Here is a 26270-nt window from a genome sequence, read left to right as displayed (position 1 = left end):
CGCAAACATAGCAGTAACTGGATTCTGCTGCGCCGTGCTCTCGGTTGCATCACATTCCCTTCAACATCGCCTCTTTGCTCTCCGGGATCACAGACGACACAAAGCACTCGGCTGAGCTCTCATATCTTGTCTTCAGCGGCGGATCAATACGAGAAGTACTCTTTAATATCTCCGGTCAAAGCTGAGTTCGCCGCGTCCAAAGGCTTTTGTAAACAGGAGGAGAAAGCAGCGACAACAGACGATTATAGAAATGCAAAGTTTAAATCAACTTGCCCGATGCGGTCAAATCCAGTATCAGAGCAGCGGCCCTCTGTATGGAAACACATTCCATAACAGGTCATGTCTGTCAGCTAGTATACGTACAGCCATGATTCATGCTGACCATTTTAACAGGGCATTCAATTAGACGGCTTCCATTTCTCAACTTGCTCTCTGATCTGCCATATTTCACCGGACCACTCGGGTGGAATTTAAGAGCCTCTAACATACAAAAGAGAAAAATAAATGGATGGTGCCAAGGCAACACCGACTCTAAATCAAATTAAATTAGCTTGTTTGTATTCAGGAAAACTTTGAGGAGGAAAAAATAACCGCCATTAGTCATCACGAAAGACAAACCGAGCACACACACACACACAAACACGAGCGCGCAGAGTTTTCTATCAATTTTTACTGCACACGTCTGCACACATCAGACTCCCCATGCTTCCATTTTGAAGTGCCATGCCACCCACCCACACACACACACACACACGCACAGGCAAGCACACACACACATACATAACACAGGCATTAATGAATGACATCCTCAAAACTAGTGGAACATTGTGATGTGCTATGAATTATGCATGTTTATGGTCTCTTCTTCAAAATGCATGTCTCTCAATTTGTCAGTTCGGTGTGTATGTACTTTGCATTCATTTAGGACCCCCAGATCCTCCCCCGTGTTATTGTGATGGCTGGGAGAAAGAAAGGAAGAGGAGAGAGAGGGAGAGCTAGAGGGGGGAGAGAGAGGGAGAGAGAGAGTGAGAGAGAGAGAGAGAGAGAGAGAGAGAGAGAGAGAGAGAGAGAGAGAGAGAGAACTTTAATGAAGAAGCTGTAGGACAGTTATGGCAAGCAGCTGGGCTTTACACACATACAAAAACACCTACAGATGTTTTTAGCTGAAACAGCCTAAATTATTCAGTAAGGGTGTGTTCACAGTGACACACACACACACACACACACACACACAGAATAGAAATGGAATGATGGAAAAGTCAGATGCCCTCTAGTTGCTTCCTTTGTAAAAAAAAAAGAAAAAAAGGCAATGTAAATATTTCATTAGAGGAAACCGGGCTCTCTCTCGCTCCACGCTTTCACCGCCAGCCTCCTGTCCTGTGTCCTCTGGCCACGGTTCTCTGACACCACCCTGCCTGCTTCTATCTGCCCATAGATTTGACCCAGCGAAGGACAAACGGCTCAGACAGACGGGCAGAGATCCCAAAGCACTCGCTTCCCATTCCCATCGCTCCCCTCTGCACTCAGTTTGTGCATTCATGTGGCTGCGTGAGCCGTGTTTGAAACCTTCGCTCGCTGAGATGAAGTTAGACATGCGCCCATTGGCCGTCTTCTTTCAGTAAGATGGCAATGATGGACTCTAACAAGCCAGGGTTTCAGCAAAGTCATAAATGAGGTTAGAATGCCTGTGTGTGTGTGTGTGTGTGTGTGTGTGTGTGTGTGTGTGTGTAGGGGAAACCCACTCATTTCCCATCAAAGGATCAGGGAGCAATGGGGGATGGACTTTTGTTCTTCTTCTGTCCTTCAGTGCTATTAGGCAAACAAGGCCTCATTTGTTGTCTGAATGCGTTGGTTTCTAGAGTCATTTCTGTGTGTGACTCGCCCTCTGCAGCCCTGCCTGAACCTCTATCAGCCAGGTTTATTAGACAGGCGTTCACAGTTACTGTTGTGGCAAAGGACTGAGCTCCAACCGTACTACATCTCATCTGAAAGACGACTTTAGTAACCTAGTTATTCTCCATTTTCTGTCCCACTGTCACACAAATGGAAAGCCCAGTTTCAGTAATCAGGTCAAGCGACTACGAGATGTCTGATTAACAAATGGGGATTTCTGCTGGAGTAACCCAGTTTCCTGGCCGTTTATACCTTCAACTGGGCTCCTATTCTTACATCTCAACCTACAGAGAAGAAACGTTGGCTTAAACATGGCGAGCGGCAACCATAATATAATATTACTTATTAATATTATTCAATATAATAGCATTTGCTAAATTAGTGAGGGGGAAGCGTGACAGTGCTCAGCACATCAGCAACATGATCCATATTTGTTTGCAAATGCTGCTTCATTCTGCTTCATTAATTCATAACCGCCTGGTGATGCTAAATTAATTTGCAGGCTTTATAACTTCGTTTTGCCAGGAGAGAAATCAGGTTACTGCCCTCAGCATCTACATCTACAGTTACCGTGTTTCTGCCTTAACCCTGTTACTCACACACTGCTTTTGTACGTGAAGGTAGATGCAATGGAGGAGGTGCGATGGACTTGTTTTAGCTTTAAAAAACATTTCAAATTACCAAGGAGGTGTTAAAACTATCAGACAGCAGAGGAGGTGTAAAAGAGTGTGCTCATGTCTCACAGTGTCTGCTGGGACGGGCAGACAGAAAGCTGAGCCGAACCAACAGCTGTGAACGTTTCTAGCTTTCTTACAATACGGCCTACATAATTACATCATTAATAAATCATAAACAAAAACGAATACTATAATAAGTTATAATAATTAGTTTTCACTGGATTATAAGATTTATAATATTGTAGCAAATCAGCATTTTCTGTTAATGGTTGTGTATTTCTGAGTCATTTTGTGCTGTTTGGAAAGTTCTACACGTTCCGTTTTGCTTTATGGATTGGAATTGTACAGCAAAGCTAGATTGCGTGGAAAAAAAGGAACAGGAGAAGCAAGGGATGTGCAGATCAGAGGGGGGTCTCTAGATCCAAACTGAATAGGAGTCAATTAAGCCTGCGCCTTTGAAGGGTCCCAACTGAACGCAAGCACACACAAACTGAGAAATACCGAGACACGCATTTAGATGATAAGAGGCTGTAAACATGCATAATTCATAGCAAATGTGCCCCTGGTTTTTGACGAAATCATTCATTCATTTGTGTGTGTGTGTGTGTGTGTGTGTGCCTTAAAGAAGGTGCAAAAGCAAAAAAAGAAGAACGAAGGAGGGAAAAGACGACCCTCTAATCCTCTCTCTGAGCGCTGAGACAGAGAGAGAGAGTGTGTGTGTGTGTGTGTGTGTGTGTGTGTGTGTGTGTGTGTGTGTGTGTGTGTGTGTGTGTGTGTGTGTGTGTGTGTGTGTGTGTGTGTGTGTGTGTGTGTGTGTGTGTGTGTGTGTGCTCAGGGCCACGCAGTGTGATAAAGTGAGCAAGGCAGAGGGCAGGGCTGCGGCTGAGATACAGTAGAGTGAGTGATTAGAGCAATGAGCGAGGGAGCAAGCATCGTAATTAGAAGTGCTACGCTCCCCAGCGAGCCGCACGATATCAGCGTGATTACACTGTGATTTATGTACTCCAAAGGCTTCTGTCGCTCCTGTTAAGCAAATGCGCCAAATGTCACAACGCTTTAACTTTTCCTTGCCCCGGATGTTTTGCTGTGTTTTGACTGAAGTTTTGACTCGGGCGCCGGCATTTAGCAGTTTTCTAAACCATCCTCTCCGGTGTCCTTGCATTGTTTTCTCTTCTCTCCTTTGGGGGGCTGGCGACGTATTCTCATACAGTCAATCCCCCGGGCTGCACTGATTCATATTCTCATTTATTCCCTCCCCTGTTTAACAATGTGTACACGCAAATAAATCGCGCCCCATACAAATAAGAGAGCACGTTAACATTCACCCGGCTGTTGGGCCACTGCTGCATAGAGGCTGTTAATTTCCCTCTGGTAGTGGCTCCATAAAAAAGTTGTGCAAATGGGATGTGGGAAAAAATGAAAAGTGTGGCATAAGTGAGAAAAGCTGTGTCAAGTAAGCTTTTAGTAAATATTCAGGAATTTCTGCCAGCAAAGTCAAAAAATGTAAAAGCTTGGAGGGAAAAGCAAGAAACGGCAGCTCAGAGGCGCGGGGCTATTTTTAGCACATCACTCTCTCCTTTTTGGAAACATCTCCGCATAATGGCCTCTCATCCGCTTTTAATATTTAAACTGAGAACTATGGGGCGGCCGCCTCGCACCAAAATGCTTTTTCATGTCCAACTGGGGCATCTGATGGAGTAAGTATCTGAGAAAGCACTGCTGAGACAGAGTGGCAAGATGAAAGGAAAAGGCTTGTAGTCATTTCCGGGTCGTGCCCAAAAAATCAAAAGAGATGAATGCAAGTAAAAGATTCCCCAAAACAAGATGTGCTCTTCTAGTACATTTAAAATACAAGAGATAATGTGCTTTGGTTCAGAATGTGATTACTGTCCAGCTGTGTATAAACCAGGGTTTTGTTATTAAGGTTAGTGCGTGCAAACAATCCAATTCCCTGAGTCCCTGCACTAACCAGGTGTGTTGTCGCAGCTGAAAGTGAACGGGCCTCTTTTAGCTCGGCTCTCACCAAAAAGCAAAGAAATCTGGAATTCTGTTGACGAATTTGCTCCTGTTGGATCCCAGTGACAGCCTGTCTTCTGAGGTCTGCTCTGCTGTGAAGAGTTCTGCGCCTTGTTATAAGAACTCCGCTCGGTTCTCCACTGCTGACAGCTGGCTAATAAACTGGTGCGGCTGCCTCGCTGAAACCCCTAAACAAAACAGTGTTTCTACAGTCTTTTGTTATGAATGGGATATTATACACTGCATAGCGTATACGTCTTAGTCACACTGCCAACAATGATGGACTATAATGGACGTATTGACTAAAAACGTAGAAAGTGTGGAGTGATATTTAAGGAACGCTTCCCCGACTGTGCTCTATTACCAAAAGCCCCCAGGAGAAAGACATCTAGAAAACACAAGATAAATAAGCGTGCCGAAAACTATGAATCTCCCAAAAAGTTCTATCGGGAAAGCAAATTCAAATCAAGAGGATCCCTTGGCGTTTATCTCGCCGCATCTTTCTTTTCTGTCTTAAGCACAGAGTATCTCGGGAGAAAAACATAAAATGGACTTGTGAAAGTTATTACTGCACTTTTATGTCCTTCCTTTGTGCTCGTCGTACGTGTGCGATTAGATGTTTCGATTACGAGCAGAACTTATGGTATCTCCCGCATGTACCGCAGCTCTGTCTTTACCAGTTTGGGTTCAGACCAATGGGACTCTGATCAAAAACATCCGTGTCTCGGGCTCAAGTGTGCATTTAATTATTCCACTTCAAATTAAATTTATGTAGCACATAAACCAAAAGCCGTAATGAATTACAGTCGCACCCTTGGGCCCGTTTGTTGGAATCTAGCTAGATTTGATGCACATTTTAAGAATATGGACTTGCCTAACGGGAGTGTTTGCCCACACAAACACACACATAAACAAACAAAACGCATTCATATTCATTGGGTAAATTCATAGGGGAGTAAGTTTAGGGATGCAAAGGTTGTGAGTGGGTTAAATCCCAGAAATGAAAAGTGAAATTTGCATGCATCACATTAGAGGCAAGCAGGGAGACGGCGGGGCTGAAGGGAGGAAGACTCGCATTCAGAGGAGGAGGAGGAGAAATCTTGGTAGGCATGAAGTTCCTATGTTAGGAAGCCCCGAGATGGTATTGATGAGGTGAAGTAGAGGAGAGATGGGGGAGGGCGAAAGGATTGTGGGGCCTGTGGGGATGCTCTGTCTACATCAGCGATACGCAGCTCAGACAGAGGATTACTGTTTCTGCTCCATAATCAATTTGCTGTCTGGATCCCAATGCACACATGCTTAAACATTCACTCTTTTCTCCATCATACTAAAAATCTCCCTGCCTCTGCTCACTCTTTTCCTCCCGCCACTGATTTCATTAGCATTTTATCTCCTCTCCCCCAGTCACGCTTTCCTATCCCCCAATCAAACTCCCATTGTCCGCTGCTCGATCAAAGCACATCTTCAGCATATCGTTTCTGTCTCGTGATCTTTGCAAACCGCTTTTGAAATCGTTCCTTCAATCTGCCGCCGCATTTCAAGATGAATCGCATTTCCATCCTGCCGAGCGAGATTCTGCAGCGGCTGCATTTCCGGGCAAGGTGAGCAAGTTTGGGAATAATTATATTGATGTGTGTGTAGGATGAAGAGGATAACCTTGACCAAGGGCAGGCTATTAGCTCCATCTCACCCTTGGGTCCAAGCTCGCTGCCATCTGCTGCAGAGTTTATGGGGCACTACTTACTGGCTGGCCAATCACTGACATCTCGCATGTTGGCAAAGTGTGCCTACTATTAATAACTTTCATTGCTTTTACAGAATACATTAAAATCTGGCAACCAGCTTGACAATTTTATTAAAAGAAAAAAAATCCCATTCTGTGAACATCAAAATGAACATCCCAAGTCTTAAGTTGAAAGTATATTTTTGTGGCTTACTCAGCATTTGCTTGAACAAAAATGCCTACAGGGAAGAGGGCAAACAGACTTGTATTTGCTAAGTTGTCTTTGTTTTGGTGCCTGTAGTGGGGAGAAGTGCTGGGAGATGAAAGCCTAGAGAGCAGACCAGGGAGAGGCAGGGACAGCAGGGGGCGCTAGGAACACTCCTGCTCTGGGGGAGGCAGAGAGGTTTTCCTGTCAACAGATCAATAATCGCGAGGATGGGCGAGTGCTATCAATTCCAAGCTGCCTGACGCCGACAGCGATATGGGTGAAGGATGTCGTCTCAGCAAGGAGCGACACAAACAAAACGTAACGGCAGCTGGAAGATATCTGCTCAATCCGGCTTTGCACTTCATCTTGTACACACACACACACACACACACACACACACACACCCACACACACACACACACACACACACACACACACACACACACACACGCGCAATCAATTTTCAGACGGTACAAATGTGAATACTATCCTCACAAGACATGACCCCAATAATGACACGACAGCTTGACCTAACAAGCATGTAAATGCTGTGTGCATATTAATATCCACATACAGACACACACACACACACACACACACACGCACAAGCATGCACACACAACGCCCGAGCCTGTCAGCTTCTGTCCAGGACCGTCTCATTGGAGCAGGCAGATTCCAGCGGGCACACACACAGATGAGCGCCACTAATTGCCTTGCCGGGGCGCCAACGTGACTCGCATGTGACAGGATAAGTTTGGAGAGAAGAGGGAAGCTGGTGTGAGTATGTGACTTTGTCGTCAGATTGCAAGTTGTGGGAGTGTAGCATTGAAGGGTGGGAGGACAGAGCGAGAAGACGAGGAGGCCCCGTGCATTCTAAATGTGTTGTACCGGGGTGATGGTACAAGGATCTGACTGAGGAGGCTTGGAAGGGCTCTTAGTCACTGCTCTGCTGCTACTATAAAAAGGTGAACATGAATCACACTGGCAGTCTTACCTTGGCCTGGCCTCAATGTTGTGCTGAAAACGGAGAGAGAGAGAGAGAGAGAGAGAGAGAGAGAGAGAGAGAGAGAGAGAGAGAGAGAGAGAGAGAGAGAGAGAGGGAGAGAAAATAAAAGTTAAAATCTTTGCTGAACACAAACGCTGTTACTGGCCAATTAATTACGCAGTTGTGCTTATGTATATTCATGAGAAACAGTCTAGAGCCGAGAGGGGTGCAAACATTACACATCACACACTTGCTTCTCTATTTCATTTCGATTGGCAAAAAAAAAAAAAAAAAAAAGATTTGTTGACTGCTACAGAACGATTACAAGCAAAATGTGTTGGTCTGTTGGAAAGATTCCAAGCCTCATTAACAACACTGAAATAACAGTTTGGATCCTAAACATAGACACATATCCACCACATGCAGCTTGCCAACCACACGTTTCATACATGTAGCACACTTGATACTGCTGCCCAACTGCTTGCTGTCATCTAGCTGCTGATCCTGGTGGGTCATTTCCTGCGGAGAGCTTCTTAAGCACAGGCCAGTCTCTCTTCCTACCGTTAATATTCTGCCCGGCAGCGACTGCGGCACTGGACCTTGACCACGGCGCAAGATGGCTGCGGCAGAAACGGGTCCTGACACTGTGTAACTAACAGAGCGTCTCCTCGGCAGGGCAGAGCAAATGAGAGGAGAGCTGCTGAGTGGAGACTGCAGAGCGCCGCACGCCTGTCCAACTCACTCACGATGCACATTTGCCTCTCAATTTAATTAGCTTCAAATGCCGACAAATATGTGCTTTCAAATATTTGTTCTCAGTGATACTTCTCTTGGCTTATCTTGTCAAATAGATGTAATGTTGTGTCTTTTTTTATAGAATTTGCTGAAATACTCATTACATCCTGATAGGAACCCATAAATGGAGTGCTCTGTGAAACAATTGCATGGATCTGCTGCTCAAATGTGTAAAAATAACAACTTTGAGACCAAAAATACCACAATTTACAACCGGGGGAATCACCTTTTAATACAATAAACTGAATACTGCTTTCATATGTGTCCATTTCAAAATGGAACCGGCTGAATTCTACTCTTCTCCTTCTTGAAACTCTCTTAAACTCAGCTACATTTTTCCTACACATCATTATATTAATATAAACAAACAATTATATCAGCAAGTGTTGAATGTGTAATGAGAATCCCAGACATTTATTTGGCCCATAACATAACAGGAATAGTAAATGAGTTATAGATCCACTGTCTGCTTTCTCTACCATTTGGTTCAATTAAAATTATTTAGTGGTACTCGCAAGAAAATCTAATGAGAGATGGGAGTAGAAAAGAGCTCACAGCTATAGTATGAACTAATTGTAATTACTTTTGCAAACTTTTTTACCAGTACAGAGAAAACAAATACCTTGAGTTGTATAATATTTGATTCGCAGTTCCGACGATTTGCATGGCCTTGGGTGGTTCAATCAGTAAGTGCAAACATATAAATTGGTCTTGCAAGGCTGAAAACAACTTAGACGCCATTAACACACGTGGCCCGAAGCGGCTGCATTCACTATTTCAAACAATATTGACAATTGTGATGCTGAAAGATGATGATGCCCTTGAACTTTCATTGAACCCTTTGGAGTTTTTTCTTTCTATAAGCACATAAGCTCTCTCCCTCCTGAGATGCTGTTTGCACAAAGCTACAAACACAAGACGAGCGAGGCCCCCGTCTCCAATTAAATAAGGAAAACCTGAACACGTAGCTGCCGAGGTGATGCTATTTAAATTGAAGTGGGAATCTAAAGCCGAAATTGTCGCCCAGTAGCACTGAAGTGCCAAATAATGAGGGAAACAGAGGGATCGTCTCGAAAAATATCTTGTTTCATTTGTCTTTTCTTCTGCACACTATAAATCAGAACTCACACCTGTGCAACAGGGTGATTGTTGAATCAGCACCGAAAGATGATGAGTGAAAGGTAAAGGAGCACAGTCTGGGCTACTGTGTGACAGATGTAGAAGCAGCGTGTGATGTTTAACTGCATGGAAGGAAAAACATGACTAATACTGCGCATCAGCCAGTTTAAAGCAATGCTCATTAAGCAAACGCTGAGTGGTTTCAAGCCGACCTCCCCGGCGGCTCGCTGTGACCCTGGTCAGGACCCGGGGTCGGCCTGAGGTCACCGGTGAAGTTTCCCAATGCCTGGCTAATGAGGCGTCTTGGCTTTGTTTCCACGCTTCTCTTCCTGTATCCGCCTCCACTTTTTCCAAAAATAATGGCACAGAAACGGAAGCCTCACACGGATACACACCAACAGCTGCACAGGCACTTACACAGACATGCGATAAGAACAGATTTTTAATGACGGGAAGGAGCATTACCTCTATACGGCCAGGGAGGTTTAAAGTTTTATGCTCCTGTACCTGTGTGTTTGGCACTTTCATACTGCTTGGGTTTGTTTTATATGTCTGCCATTTGTATGATTGCACCGCTCAGAGAGACAGATTACTTCCTTGCTGGGGTGACACATCTTTATTAGTTACAGCCATTAGTCAAATGCAATCTGTAACCGGTATTATACCTGCTTTCACCTTGTAGATTAGTTCTCAAAATGAAGACAATGAGCATTTTGGTAACAAATGAACTCGTAGACGGAGTCAAAATCTCTTAATTGGATGGCAGCGTGTCCTCCCCTCGGCTCGCTCTGGTTGGTGAACTTTCAGAAATGCTTTTTCCTCGTTATTGCACGCTCGTGTGTAAACGCGTGCATTTGGACCTGTGTGTGTTCACGTGTGTGTACATTGGAAAAAGGAAGCGATTATGAGCAGAGGCAGTGGTAATTTGTTAGTCTGACCTTCAAGGAGAAGACTCACCTCAATTATACGGCTCGTTGTAAAGGGGTGGATTATAATCAGCGGAGATATATTTTATATTTATCAGGATTATTGCATGAGACAGCTTTATTGGTGGTTGGAATCAAGGCACTACTTCCAAAACTGTTATAGAGTATATAATTGCAGCCTGTGAATACGTTTAAACTGAGCATTGCATTAAGAAAAGCTAACAAACTAACAGAAGATCTTTTTAAATAGATGCGTTTGAATTCTTACAAAGCTGCAGATAATGATCACTTTCAGGGTTCCGCTTCAGTCGCATTGACATTCCCGGCGTTATTTCAGCCCGCTACAGTTGCAACCAATGTGATTAGGAAGTCTGCAGCAGCGACTGTTGCTATTTGGCAGTCGATAATCTCGCGAAGGTGTGAATGTCAAACAGCAATGAGGACACAGTGTTATAGTTTGGAAGTACACGGTTGAGCAGTGCACGCCGCTGACACCCTTCTGCCCCGAGGCTAAGCTGAGGGAATGAGTTAGTGAGTAAGTTAATAAGTAAACATAAGTTACTCCCTGCAACTCCATGCGGCGCTGCTATGCATCAAAGAAAAGGCACCGGAGCCAAAATCCCGTTTGAGATGCTTTTGCGCACGTCCTCAAGAGTGGATCGTGGGGGGGGCGGCGATGTCAGCTGTCGTCACGTCAGCGGCACAATCGCAGCGACAAGCAGACAAAATGACCTTGTAATGAGGAGAGGCTGATTGAGCGTGGCAGAATTGGTTGAAATGGCCTCATCTGACACCGCCTCTGTTGTCGCCGCTGGTGCCGTTCCTTTCACCTTCACAACAAAAGTATAAAGTACACATCTACTCCACTGCCACCAGCTATGTTCACGCCATTTGGACAAAGCTGAAGTAGGTGTTTGTGGTGTAAACTAGGGGCAATCATTGTTCCGCTTTTTGCCCACACACACAGTCAAGATAGACATTACATAAATGGCTGCCTAACCCACGGTCTCCACACACTGCCTCACAGCACCACTCCAACGAGCACACATCACCAAGAACAGCGTCCATTACTCCCTCCTTACACACTGGACAAACAGGGTGACCATAGCCATTCAATTAGCACTTTAATGAACTTGGCCCAGCATGGATTCCTTTCTCAGTGAGAAAAGCAATCGGCACGTCATCCACCATCATTACCGCAGCCTCCCCTGCCCCGCAAACTGCATCATCGGGGAACAGTCAAGCCTCCTTGCCTCCCTATGGCAGCTACAGTTTAGCAAGTGATAAATGGACCGGTGGGACATTTTAATGCGGGTCCTATAAGAAGTAAAGGCCTCGCATTCTGTGTTGAAATGAGACGCGACGCACGGTGCGAGCCGCTCGGCACGGCCTGCCCCCTTTCGGCTGTGTTTACATACGTGCAAATGCAGAAAACGCATACTGCAGCTGCACACAGGCTCTGGTGTAAATGCTCAGTACACTGATACGGGAATTTAGCCTTGACCGAGAGGGTAGCATGTAAAAAGAGAAGGGGCCAGTGTGTGCAGCTGGTGTGTGAATGTAAAGCTGGCACGCTGCCAGAGGACAAACATAGTTACACTTATGCCACATCAGCCAACACCTCGGGATTTATTTGCATCTAACTACCTGCATCATACTTTCACAGCTGACGGCATGAAAGGAAAAAATTCAGATTCTTAACAGTGAACTTGATATGAACTGAATGTGCGCCCTTAAAGCCATAGCCGGTCTCAGCCACCCCGTGACCCCCCGTTGAGGCGGCGCTCGCCTTAGCAGCGCCCACTGCTCAGTGTTTCCATCGGGCCTCTGCAGGTGTAAATTAATTCGCTCTGTGTTTGCTGCTGCCCTTTCAAAGTCTCGCCGCCTTTGCCAAAGTGTCGATCACAACATGTGAAGCAATTTGTCTGTGGGGGACAAATAAGGACTAACGTATAATTACCCCTGTTTGATGGAGGCTTTTTTTCTAGTTCAATCAACAATCAAGACAAAAAATCTGCTGAAATTGTTCGCTATCAATCCAACACAGTGGCTCCTGATTACAGTAAAAGTCCACAAGTGCCAAAATATGAACACTCTCGCAATCAAAAAGCATCCAGTGAGAGATTGAGGACCTGCTGCTACGGCCCACATTTCTAAAAACCTGGCATGGCTGGGTGTCAACCTGATGATTAACTTCCACCTGGACAGTGTTAATTTCCTGCTTGTTGTTGTTCTGTGTGTTCTTATTAGATCACTGTTATCGCACAATTTGCAGGAGGGATTACATTCAAAAGGCTTGAAAGCAGATTGTGGCACAGAAAGTTGGGAGCGGTTTACATCGCAGAAATGGTTATGCAGATAGATTTGGCAGATGTGACTCTGCTCTGCTCTGACATATTGGTGAACCCTGAATGCAACAGAGGCGCCACCAGAAGAGCTTGTACCCTAGAGAAAGCCGTATTTGGCGAGCTGGCAATGGAATCTACTGTATATCAAACTTGTGACATCAGCAGGCTGGAGAAAATAAAGACACAGTAGAGAGACTTATACTGCCTTTCTGCAACCCGTCTTCTACGCTCTACTTGGTGTTGAGAGGGACACACAATCATGATGATGGAGGTGCTTCTTACCTGCGCTCTGTCGGATGGTCCCGCTTCTCGCAGGGCTGCTGCGACGACAGCAGGACCCTTGCCCTCAGCCTGCTCCAGCAGGCACAGCTGGTGTGTGATGTTAGCCATTTCTTCCTGAAGGCGCTCGGTTTGGACGGAGATCTCGGCGATTTTCTCAGCAGCCGAGGCCGTCAGGAAGGCCTCTTTGAGATCCACCAGGTGAAGGGTCCTCTTCTCCTCCAGGTGGACCAACCTGCGCAGCTCATCAAACTGGCCATTCACATAGTCTTCAAGCTCCTCGGTAGACGTCTAAGCAATGAGGAGGGGGGGGGGGGAGAGAGAGAGAGAGAGAGAGAGAGAGAGAGAGAGAGAGAGAGAGAGAGAGAGAGTGAGAGAGAGAGAGAGTTTAAAGCAGCTGAAGCTTAATTTTATGAGGAAATCCACAAATGGCTGGGATGAAGAGAGATATTAGGCTGTCATTTCAAATTAACTTGGATGAACAGCTTCAGTGTTGGTAGGAATCACACATATAATGAGATATATGATGGCGAAGCGGAGCCAGACATCAAACATCCAGCATATAGGCAAGTAAAAAACAGAGACGACAGCAAAAATGCTGAAGAATTATGTTGCGACTGTCCCGAGGTGAGAGGCAGAAATAGTTACAAATACACATAATGGCCACAGCACGAGGGCCAAGCACTGAAGTTTTTCTTCTTCTTTCCTTGACTCTGTGAATGTTGTGTAATGAGCCCGTTGCTCTCTGTCATGCTGTAGCAAATTGATGGAGATCATGGAGCAGAGCCCCTGGAGGCAAACTCCATGTGTCCCGTCTGTAGATAGAGATCTCAGTGGCTCCTTCTACCAGAGCAAGCCATCTGTTTGGCTTTCGACGCTACCACACCGCTCACTGGGATACCTTTTTAATCAATTTCCCTCTTCTCCAACAAGGCTCCAATAGCCATGACTCATTTCATTAAAGCGTCTCAACGAGTCCCAATGAGATGGCGCCACCTCTAACATGGATGTCAAGGTCCCGCGTCATGATCTCTGCTCCTGAATATGTTGTAATCATTCAGTCTACATTTCTGCTCCGTCTCTCTCCCGTTTACTTGAGCAGAACTTTACTCTCTTCCTTTTCTATTTCTGTCATCTCCCCCTCCCTTCTCTCATCCGTTCCCTCTCAGCCTCCCATCTTTCTACAGAAACAATGAGTCATTTGTGTTTCCTGATGTCGGCAGAGCCCGTTCCCTAAGGGCTAAAAGTTTTATTGGATATTTGGCATCGCTGCACAAGCAATCAGATTCTCTAAATTGACCGTTTAACCTAACAGAGGTAGTAATGTCTTTATCTGCTTTCTACATGAACAGACAAATATATATACCCATCACTTACGCGGAATTGGGGAGCACTGCGTAAAGACTGCACCATACCATAAATGTCGTTTAATAGTAGAAGACATTTTTTAAATGTTCAATACACAACTTGAGAAAGATCTAAGTGGAAACCTCGCAGAGTGCCAGTGGCGCCGCGTTCGGCAATTGTCAAAATATATTTTACGCAGTCTTGGGAAAAACAAAGAAGAAAAACAAATGCAGAAAAAAACATTGGTTGATCTGTAGCCTTCCCCAAACTCATTACGCAGTCCTAAGCCAATTGGTACTTACATTTCCAATAGATTCCAGTGAAATCTGATAGCAAGTGACAGCCAGACATTTCAAACAGGTCTAAAAACAGAAAAGCCTCTGCCGAGATGGTAAGACTGCATTTGGATTCAGACTAGAGATGAGAATGAAAGGAGCCTATTGTTCTCCGTTTCCTCTTTGTGCTAAATTAATGTCACACAAGTGTCTTATTGATGACGAAGGACAGACAACAGACACATGCTTTGGATTAGCATCATCTTCCTTTCTTACGCCAACAAACTCAAAAGCTACAAATCTGCAAAGGCAAAACCACTCGTATTCTCCAGAGGACTAATTATTTGAAGTGTGAGCGCTGAGAAGTGCTTACTATTTCAGAGTTTGCACTGATTGAGATGTTACATACACCGGAATATTAATAGCTTACATTCTCAGTGCACAAACAAAATGTCTCTGCAAATCTAGTCACTGCTTACAATGCGTTTGACAACTGCTTGACATGTTGACAACCTCTAATTGTTGACAAATAGTTTCATGTGAGTTCTTTCCTACAGCCCACTTGTCTGCTTTAAATTTCCCCATATGGTTGATGCAAAATGTGATACAAAGCTTAGCATATTTGTGTACATATGAAACAAATCTTGTGTGCATGTTTTGGCTGGGTGACATGTTGGGGGTTGGGAAAGCAAATCTAAGGAAAACTGTCAAAATAGTTCTGTGCAGAGCATAACACGTCGTGAAAGCACTGACAGCAAAGACGAGTAAAAACTTCCTGTCTTTAGTGACTTAACTGTCATCAATCTGGCACCCTGACACTTTCTCTCACCACCTCTCCCATTTCCAAGACCTCCAACGAATCCCCTGCCCCCTCACCCTGCCCCTGATGCCCTGCCCTGTGGCAGATGGGAGCCATGATCCCAGATCAGTGTTCTTTGTGTTTGTGGATCAGGAGCCCTCTGCCCTTGGACCCTTCACTGGGTGACAGAGATTCTCTGAATCTGTCCTGCTAGCAAGGAAGGAGGCATTCATGCATGCTAATCTTCGTTTGCATTGCGAGCTGAGGCCCTGAAATGAGGCCTCAGGAGAGACGGTGGCACACTGCTTACAAGGAGAGTTGGCATAGGATGTGAGATGAGGGAGGGAATGCAGGGAATACACACAGGCAAAGTGCAAACCACAGAAAAGAGCTTTTCAGGTCAACAAGTTGGAATGACGTGTTTTTGTGTTCATGGATGTTCATTTCAACGCCTAGGCTGGCATCAAACAGAAAGCTGGTATCTGAAGGTTTACTCAAATAGAAATTTCACAAGCATTTCACATGACTACAACTTATGAAGTTATTCAAACTGAATTAACCTCACACACACACACACACACTAGTGTGCTTTGTGACTGCTGGCTGCAGAAAAGGTTTGCAAGTCATTAGTGCTGAGGAAAAGTGCAGAACAAGAAGCAAAGTCAGTTGGCAGTGAAAGTAGATTAGAGTGTGAAAAGAAAAACACAGCCACTTTCCCTTATGACCCACCAGGATGCACTAAAGTGGGAAACAAAGAGACTTAAGGCAGCTTAGAGAACATTGGGTCAAAGGAAATAATTGTCTGTGGTTTCAGTGTCATGTAGTCTCAACAAAGTACTGAAAAAAGAAAAAGGGGATGTGTGTGTGTGTGATATCTAACTTTTCTACTAACTTTAAAAAAGCATCAACAGAATTTAAGGATAGATGGACCATTAGGGAAAAGGCATGGATGGAGTTGAACTGTCCTTGCCATTGGCAGTAATGGCACAGTTCCAAACGAACACTAAGCTCTCTCCCTTCCTCTCTATATCATCTCATCCTCTTTTATCTCTCCCAAAAATGTATTCTCCAATTTAGTCATACAATACAGCAATACATAAAGGTTCATTTTTTAAAAAGGCCAGTTCTCCAAAAGTCATATAAACCAATATAAAGTGGGGAAGTATGAGAGGTTAAAAGAGGGAGAGGGAAGAGTGGGAGAAGGCCTTTGGTTTTATTACTGTAGTGTTTCAATACCCGGCCCCATTTTATTGGTAGTGGGTGAAGCAACTTTCCGGGGAGTGATACATAGACTCATTCAAATAAAATGCTTTGGAGGGGAGATAGAGAGGGAAGAGAGGGAAAGGCAGACTTGAAAAGCAATGGCAGAGAGGAGAAGAGAAAGGAAGAAAGAAGGGGAGGATGAGGTAAAGCATGACATATCGACCTAACAGCAGCAGCCAAGTCTCTTCACGCCTTTCCCTGCCTTCCTTGCTCGGCGTCCTACGGCAGCTTTAATGCGTCTGTGCTGTTTTTGTAGATTTTATGAAGCAAAGAAAATTGGTGCAGCCAGTGCACGCTCATGCATTTCTGCTCGACTGGGTCAAACATTGCTGTGTTGCTTTCTCCACTCCAGCTGCAGCCAGCAGCACCACGGGGCAGCGTACCACAGGAGGTGCTCCGCATGGCAGAATGGGGATAAATAAAACACGAGAGCGAGGTAAATATGCTGACAACCTGCTGTCCTGGTCTGGAGCCACAGCGTACATCAACTCTCCCAACTGTGGATAAAACAAGATGGCTGGCTCTGAATGTTAGACAGCGATCTGAGCCCTTTCATGTTGCACACAACTCTGGTTATGATAGATTAAATTCATCTGTGAAGAAATGAAGATATGAGCTCTGAGAGATTAAAGTCTCTCCACCTGTGGCAGAGTACATAATCAAGCATGCTCGATTTAATAAGTAAACACCAGCTAGGGGTTACACCTTTTTATTCACCTCACACCTCCTCACACACACAGGCGCACACTTCCTCCTCACCTACTCGCACTTCTGTCTGTGCCTCCTTGTTTGCCTCCCTCTCTCACTCCCACACACACACACACTTTCCTCACCAAGATCTCTCACTCTGATGGTTGCCTGTCATGCATAATAAGGATCGGTGACATTTTAAAGTGCGGTGAGGACACGGCAACAAATCCACATAATGGTCTCTCAGGCAGGGGCACTGTGAGTGAGCAGGTAAGTGTTTTTTCGCCGAGACACGTCACAACTCTCCGTCGAGATGGCGGGAGACAAAAATGTCCAGGAGGCCCTTGGGGCAGCACTGATATTTCAACAGGATAATATATATCAACCGAGCCGAGTTTCCATCTGCCAGAAATGTGGTATTTCTCACAAGACATTAAAATGAACCTTCAAAATTATGCCACTCTGCCACAGGTCACATCTCTACAGAATTTCCAGAAATGCTCCTTTGTGCCAGCGCTCCTCGATAAGTGCAGATATAATTATAGAACTGGAGCAAAAGGCAGAAGTGGGTCTGCAGGGGTGGCTGAAGGGTCGATACAGTGTCATCTCTCTCTGTGTCGTCCTGAGCGGATGAGAAGTGGGTGTGTAGCTTTGGTTAGGACGACACACTGGGGTGTGTTTTCATGGCTGACTTGATGCAAGCATTCGGTTTAAATTAAGAGATCCAATGTACTACAATCTTTTAATACAATAACTTGATGCAACCTGATCACCTGATGCAACTAATCAGCTGTCAGTCAATATAAAACTGAAGTTATCCTGATCAATGAAGTCCAGCCTCTGTGATTGTTATGAACACACACATATTTTACCAACTCCCCTCAACATTTTCTACTGAACATACCTATTCCCTAATCCAATCTAATGTCAGTAGCCTATACAAATCACTGCAAAGCGCTGAGCCTGAAGAGTGACATCACCAAGTGAACTCAGAAGTATTGAGTCAACACATATCTGTAAAAACCCAGTAGGAAAAGCTCAAGCAAATCTGAAAATGGAGCTGTTTGAATGAATATATAGGTGGAAATAATTGGCTTTCATGTTTACTTCCAAAGGCTTTCATGTCATAATCTCCTTCTAATCCCTCTTTATCTCATTCCAGACTGCTGTGTCTTCACAGCTGCAGTGTCTACACTGCTGCAGTGCATACTGCTCTACCCAGTGCCTCTCAAATGAGTAATGGCTCATCTTTTCCTGTTAGAGCTCTGTATAGCATGAAACCAGGTTGATGATTCATCCTTTCTGTATCCAGCTACTTACTGTAAATGCTTTGTTTTGATTTCATACTATTACCATATTTCAAATTCAGCGTTCCAGTTCACGCATTTTAAAGCCGTGGCACGTAGGTCGACTTTTTTTAATAGAACCACAACGCTCTGATTCAGTCTTTCATTAAATGGCTGGATCTATTATCATATCAACTTGCTGATTAAGAAAGTGGGGAAGAGCAGATCATTCTAATAATCTTAAGCCTCATTTAGCACCGCAAGTGACAGGTTCATTGGCCGCAACTGACACAACTCTGCCAGGTGGCAATGGGAAGGAAAGGAATGCCATCGATGATAAATTACGATTCTTATCCAGAGTATTTGAGCTGTGTCATTGTAATGCTTGATAAACACCAACTAAAAACAAAAACGTATCACAAGGGACATCAGGGATTAAGGGAATAATCTCAAATCAGACATAAGGCACCCAGCAAATGCAGGAAGGGATGGACAACAGATGAAAATGTAGCACTCTGGGGAGAAAAGTCAAGTCAAACACTCCTTCCAATTTGATACTTAGCAAATGAATTATTGCTGGGATCTGGGTATGTGGTATCATTACCAGAATAGAGTCTGGCAGGACAAGCAATATCAGCATGCAGTCATTCACTCAGATTGCTTACGAATCCCCAGTTTGGCAACACCTAAATGAACACACTCTAAATTAATTTGGATATGAAATGTAGAGTAAGCGAACCCAAAAGAACCGTTACAGTCCAGAACAGATCAAACGGTGAATGAGGCATGCAAAGGTGGAGACACACTAATTCCCACTAAAGCACATGACAAATATTTTTCCCAGAGTGACTGCAGACATTAGAAACACGTAAAAAACTTTTTATATCTCTTTCAGGGCTTTAAATATCCGTTTTACAGGGAAAACACTGTGTGTACACTTCTCAAAGTCAAACCAGCAAGGTGTTGTGTCACTTTCTAATGGATGTTTACAATGGACCATTGGGGAAAAGAGTGTGAGCATCAGCATGTTTTCTCTTAAAAATAATGTCCAAAAAGTTTGCCTTTGATTTCCAACTGTGTTGCCATCTGTCTCTTTCTAATACTCCTTGCTCTTGCCACATTCTCCCCCATATCTCAGTAGCAGCTGGCCTGCGCTGGACCGGTAGCCAGAGCAGAACAGAAATAAGACATTTTCTTTCATTGTGAGGCGAAACAAAAACCTTTGCTTCACTATTCTGTGCCCGGCCGTTTGACTTACTGCGGGGTTGGTCCACTTAGTCTTGACGTTCTCGCCCATCTGTTGTGTGAAGCCCAGCAGGTCGTGGCCTTGCCGGCTCTAAAAGGGAAGCACATAAACCATTAGTGAATATATTACAACAGTATATAAAAGAGAGAATGACCTTTCCTTTGTATGTGACTCATTACAGAATGGCCAATTTAGTTTCCATTCTATTACGTTGTAAAGCATTTAGGCTTAATAAGACTACGGCAATGACCTCAACCAACCAAATATGTATGATTGAACATTTCCTACTAATAATGTGACATTCTTTTAAAGATGGTGCTTGAGGAACATAATCGTGTAAAAAGACCTCTATGACCAATTTAATCAATCCAATAGTTTAACGATTCCTATGCTGATTTCTTTCAGGCAATATTCTTGTTCTGTTTGTATTAAAAGAACACTGAACCCTTAGCTTGTGAAAATTTTGACTTTGCTGAAAGGAAACGGAGAGAAGATGCAACAAAAGATGTTTGTTTTGTAGAAAGATATTTTTACAGTCAGCAAAGTAACCGAGCGAGTCTGATGTTAACGTTAGATTCCATTGTATACAGGCAGATCTTTAAGCTCCCCGAAAGAGTTGCCATCCTTTCTTAAAAGCCATTTTTGTCCTCAAGTTTCAACACACAACAAAGGGAACCATGTCACAACTCCCACACATAGAGCATTCTTTCACATGAAAACACAGGAAGCAGGATAAGAAACTGGAGTACATAATGAAGACTGTGGGTGTGTGTCTTCGTATATGTGTGTTTGCCTGGGTGTGTGTGTGACCCGCTTTGTCCCTCGTTAATCCATATGTGACATAAGTACACCACTGAAGCGTGCTGCTCTATTTTTTGGTCCAGACCGCCCCAGGGCAGAGGACATTATTCCAATTCTATCACTTACAGTCATAACACCATGAGTCATTACTGTATTGCTTTACCAATACGGCCTTTTTACAAAAACATTTCCGTTGCGCTTTATGTCCTGTTCACAAACAAAAACCCCTTTACTGATGAGAGTAATCTTTCACAACCAAGACCTGGTTTATGGTCTTATCATTCCCCCGTCCCAATTGCCTGTGCAGTGACACCGCTGCGATGCGTTCAGTGAGCTGATAACATCTGCCTCTAAATGAGACAATAATCATTACAAAGTCTATGCGAGGCAGAATCGCGCCCGCAGTGATGACGGTGTTATTCTTAAATCTAGCACATTAGGTCGGCCCTATTGGACCCACTGCAATGCTGCACTCATGCCTGGTGACTCACTGGACGCTTTCTAATGCTCCTGAAGCTACAAACCCATGGGAGAAATGCAAGAGAGGGTGAAACCAAAATAGGCACGGGGCCAAATGGACATCGGGAAATACTTTCGATGATTCCAATGTTTGAAAGCAGAGAGGTTATTATCTGTTGGCGCGCAATTAAATCGATGTATTGATGATGCTGTGGGTGATTGTGAGATTCAGTCCCTTAAAATAGTATGCAAGACATCAAACAGAGATGTTGGCATACTGTTAAATACTGCATTATGCCTACAAAGCAGCTAAGTGTTGAGTGTTATACTGTAACGTCCCTGTGAGGCTATTGTGTAGCATGTCATTATGAATATGTGCAGCAGAGGGCATACACTGTTTGACACACAGCCATTCTGCCTTGTAGTGTAAACAGTGTGCGTTATTTTCTCATAATACAACCGACTCACCTTCTGCCAGACGTAGGCTTCATACAGAGTGATGATCTCGTGCTCTTTGTGTTCACCCTGCACGGCACACACCACGCAGATGATCTTCTCGTCCGGTTTACAGTAGAGGGAGCCTTCTTGTCCGTGCTCCGTGCAGCGCAGTCTCGCTACCGTCACACTGTCCTTACTCCCAGCCTCTCCGTCAACCTCCTCCCCAGCCTCTGCACCCTCAACTCCAGCTTCCACCTCGCCGTCCACAGGTGCACCACTCGGGGCTTCTCCTCCTACCCCATCACCGCTCCCACCTGCCTCAGCCTTTCCCCCTTCAGCCGACGCCATCATAGGTTCCCCTGCATCTACTGCCCTGTCCACTGCTGCGTTAACCCCCTCCTCAGCTCCACCTGCAGCCCCACAGTCTCTGTTCATTCCAGGGCTATCGTGGTTATAAGCCGTGAGCAGGTGATGTGTTCTGCTGGCGTGATTCTCAGCATGGATTGAGCAGAAGGCGAAGCTGCAGATATGACACACTTGCGTTGCTGGCTGGGCCTCGTCCGGCTCACACACGTCACACAACCCGTCCATCTGCGGAAGCTCCTCGTGTTTCTGCACCGTGCGTTCATCCTCGCGTTCTCCTTCACTGTTCATGTTGGTCGACACCAAATCTGGGAGTATTAACGTATTAGGTCTATAAAAGAGACACAGGGAACAGAGGGCAGGTTAGAAACAGTTGTGTAACTTCATTGTTGTCATAATGGCACAGGTGGAAATCCAAGATCGTCTGGATTTATAATACACCCACAACAGCTCACAGGAACCAAACTCCTGCAAAACAATATCACACTTCACACCGAATACTCTGCAGGGGTGCACACACACACACACACACACACACACACACAGACACAGACACAGACACACACATTCTCTCTCTCTGTTGGCTGAATCATAAACACAAACTGCTGAATGCAGTTGCGTCACACCCCTCAGCATGAACATGTGCCAAAGCTTCACGTTGTGCCTTGGGCCTTGACCTTTTTTACATTTTAGTTTCCCCCTCTCTTTCGCTTTTGGTGCACTCTGCAGGAGTATGAAAAAGGAGCATGAAAACACTGCGTGATTCCAACACACACTCACACACCTATCTGTTCTCCCCCCTCTTTACCTTGGAGCCTTCCTCTCCTGAGCTGTTTTGTGTTCTCATTCCAACTGCTGATACAAACTAGCAACGCAAAAGCTTAATACTTCCCTTTCCCCTTTTTCCTCCACCTTCTCTGCTATCTCTCCCTAACACACACTCTCACACACACACTCTCTCTGTGTGCCTCCTCCTGCGGGGCTTACCAGTTGGCATTCACTCCGGGTGCGCTTGCTCTTGTGCGTCGTCTTCTCTTTATTTCTGTCTAAGCTCGTTGGGAGCTAATGCTTGTCAGCGGAGGCGTTAGCTTGACGGCTAATTTCCGTAGCATAGTCGTTTGTTTTAACTTCCGACTGTTCTAGTTTATTTGCAAGGCAGTAAACAAGCTCCAGCTCCGATAGCGCAGCGTTTACTTCCTTGTTTTTGTCAGCTGTTTTTTCCACTTCCTGCTCCTCGGGTATAAGTGTGCGCGTGTGCGTGTGTGCGTGTATGTCTGAGAGTGTCTGTGTGTGCAGCAGAGAGAGACACACAGGCTGGGGAGAGAAAGCCCGGCTGACAGGCACAACAAAGACGATCGGAGCTGCAGACAAGCAAGGGATTTAAAGGTGAAGTAAATCTGAACTAAAATATAAACGCAAAACGACATTTTATTCTGGAAATCTGCTAAAAATTCGGGCATGAAATAACGAGTGAGTGATGTTTGTTATTGACTTTCAATTGACCCACATTTCTGTCACCCGTGAAGGCATCATGGGATTTGGAGACATGAAGTTTAAAATTGGTAAGTAAGTGGTAAAGACTAAACGTTTCAGAGATGATGTGCCCACAAAAGACTTGTTTATTAAAGTAGTTCAATCAGTCATTCGTGATGTTTTGAATCTCTTCCAATAAACTGAGATTATACATCCAATCTGCACCCCCGGAGAATGTGTTGCTGGGGTAACACCGACTAAAATCAATCAAAAGAGAAAAGTGAACAAAATGTGATTCCTCCACCACATTAATATTCCTCCAACCCAAGACGGATTGAATATATCACACCAATACTCTCAAACCTCACATTTCATAAGTCTGAACTTCCCTGGAGGACTTTGAAGCAAACTGAGTTGAGTTTTCAGTCCGCCAGGAAGAATAATGGTACCAGGAAAATTGCATCCCCTTTCCTCCATTCAATCAAAAAAGTTCCATGGGGGGGTTTAGATCTTTCCAATGGAATGTCGCCCAAAATGCTCTTCTGCAAATCACTGTGAGTCATGTTTGTACTGCTCTAGACAGCAACATTTCTGATATACACTACAATAACAACAATAACACATGGGGACATTATTAAAGCTATCTTTTAACTGATGTTGCCAGTTATGTAAATACTGGAGTTACATGTTTCTCTGGGCAACAACAACACAAAATTCACAAGCTACATAAACAAAAGTAGGACACGCTTATATTGCAAAATGCATGCAGCTGTTTATCTAGAGGAGGTCTCAGCTGTGAGAAGAATGTATAGTTCTGTGTGGTTCTCTCTAGGAAGGGGGAAGTGTTCATTTTAACAACAGTTGTAATGGGACGGGAATAATTATGGTGTCTGTTTCTCCTGCTGTTCAAATCTCTAAACTCTATTTTTCTCAATAAACCAGCTTTGAGAGAGAGGGAGAGAGAGAAAGATGGTGAGAATAAGCTGCTCTCTGTAGACGGATCTAAAGAAGCTGCTGAACACAAGCAGTATTTGACAACTTAGCGACTGACCTGCAACTTAAATGGCACACCATAAATAACTGGAGTAAAACTAGGTCTCCAAATCCACCGGACATGAGAGCCGATGCTGCTTTTGCTAACATTTTCAGCTGTACTGAAGAGGCAGTGCCATAATAAGACTCTCATCAGGTTTATTATAGAAAATCAAGCAGAACATACTTCTTCGATGAAATAAAATTTATGCTGGCATGCCAGACCGACGTAATAATTGATATTCAAACTCTGTTTCTTGGCGGCATTACATCATAACAGATGTATCATTTAAGAACTTGGGATTGAGGGCATATATTGACTGCCAAACACTCACACGATATTGTGTTGTCACAACATTAAACCGCCATTAAAATCTTCACGATGCACATTGCACTGAAAACAATTAAATGGATCATTGATTTGTAAATCATTAGAATAAGCAGAAAATATAAATCCAATATGTGGTTACAGAAAACACTCTTCAAGTTTCTTGATCGTAGCATCATAGCTTTTGTGATAAACAAAGTGTGTTGTGCTGTAGAAGCTGCAGTAAACATGTTTAGCTCAACGGCACACCTACACAGCTGAGAAAAGCTTATGCTGGGAACACAAAGAACACCCTGCTCTCAGAAACGACAGCCAGCAGTGAAAGTGGGTAGATTTGGCAGAGGAGCAGAGCAGACGGCGAACACTTACCTAATGCCTCGGCTTTAACATTGTTTTATTGACATGAGGTGAGTTGGTCTCAGTCAGATATGGATTTTCCTTCAGTGAAACCCAGCTTCATTCTATCAAAGGAATGCTTCTTGGACTGATTTAGCATTTTTCCTCCTTTTTTTTGTAATCTGTAATTTGTAAAATTTGTTGATATTTTATCCTGCCTTCTAAATCCTTAATTGGACCTCTGGAACATTGTGTGCAGTTTCCACAACTCCCTGCAACTTTTCAAAGCAGTGAATCATCAAACAGAACCGGTGCGCTGTGTTTGTAAGGCTTTGTTTGTGAAATCATGTTGCCTGTTTGATGGAACAATATAACAAATCTTTGCTGAGAAAAACCTGGAACGTCCATCATGTCGAAAGCAGAATTACAATAAAAATAGAAACACCTATACATATATGTTAATGGACCTGAACTGTATTGCATTATATTGGTCTTTGTTATGTTTGTTCTGTCCTCATTTACATGGTGTGTCTTGTACAACACCACCACTAACTACAGCATCAAAAATGGGAATAGAATCAACTACAGCTGCATTTGCTTCAGAAGGATGGGTGTTTCGGTGTGTACAAATGTTCCTTCTTTCTTTCTCTCTCTACCTCAGTGTAAATAGAGCTGTTGTCAGTCTACTCTTGCACTTATCTAGAGTAGTTATCCCACTAGAGATGGGCCCTATGTGTGTTTTGTGTATCGAAGCCAATGAGAAGACACAGAGGTGAGATCAATATCTTACAATAATCTTGCAGGAATACAAATGTGCACCAATAGCACGTTCAGCGCTTCAATCTGGGAATCAACCTGAGAACACAGATTATTTAGGAATACATACCACGCCCTATCATTTCCTTTTTTTAATCCAACACGCAAACAATTTGGAATTATATATGAGGAGTTCTTACATAACAAGTATTGCGATGCATGGGTTCAATCTATCTATACTTCGTACTCCAGTTATGTTGGACATTTTAGAATATCAGATGATTCAGATCACATGTACCCAATGTGTCTGCACGTGCCTCTGTCTCATGTCATGTTACACCAATTATAAAAAAAAATCAATGAGTCAAATTAGTCTTGTAACATTTCTATATACTATATTATTTCAGAA

At 44.1% G+C, this 26270-nt stretch overlaps 1 protein-coding gene across 1 annotated transcript in view; it reads right to left on the bottom strand.

Moving 5' to 3' along the window:
- Nucleotides 1–23172, bottom strand: part of trim44 (tripartite motif containing 44) — a 39327-nt gene extending 16155 nt beyond the window's left edge. The window contains exons 1-5 of the mRNA XM_076138871.1: nt 22924–23172; nt 21604–22267; nt 19888–19965; nt 12973–13260; nt 7512–7534 (exon numbers count right to left, since the gene is read on the bottom strand). Of these exons, the coding sequence (XP_075994986.1) occupies nt 7512–7534; nt 12973–13260; nt 19888–19965; nt 21604–22227 (1013 nt within the window). The 5' untranslated portion in view covers nt 22228–22267; nt 22924–23172. The remainder of the gene's footprint in view (nt 1–7511; nt 7535–12972; nt 13261–19887; nt 19966–21603; nt 22268–22923) is intronic.
- Nucleotides 23173–26270: the final 3098 nt, after the last annotated feature.

This window comes from Genypterus blacodes, unplaced genomic scaffold (assembly GCF_046128005.1).
Source record: "Genypterus blacodes isolate CSIRO-AG114 ecotype Tasmania unplaced genomic scaffold, CSIRO-AGI_Gbla_v1 ptg000015l_1, whole genome shotgun sequence".
Taxonomy (NCBI): Eukaryota; Metazoa; Chordata; class Actinopteri; order Ophidiiformes; family Ophidiidae; genus Genypterus; species Genypterus blacodes.
This window is presented reverse-complemented; position numbering and strand designations above follow the sequence as displayed.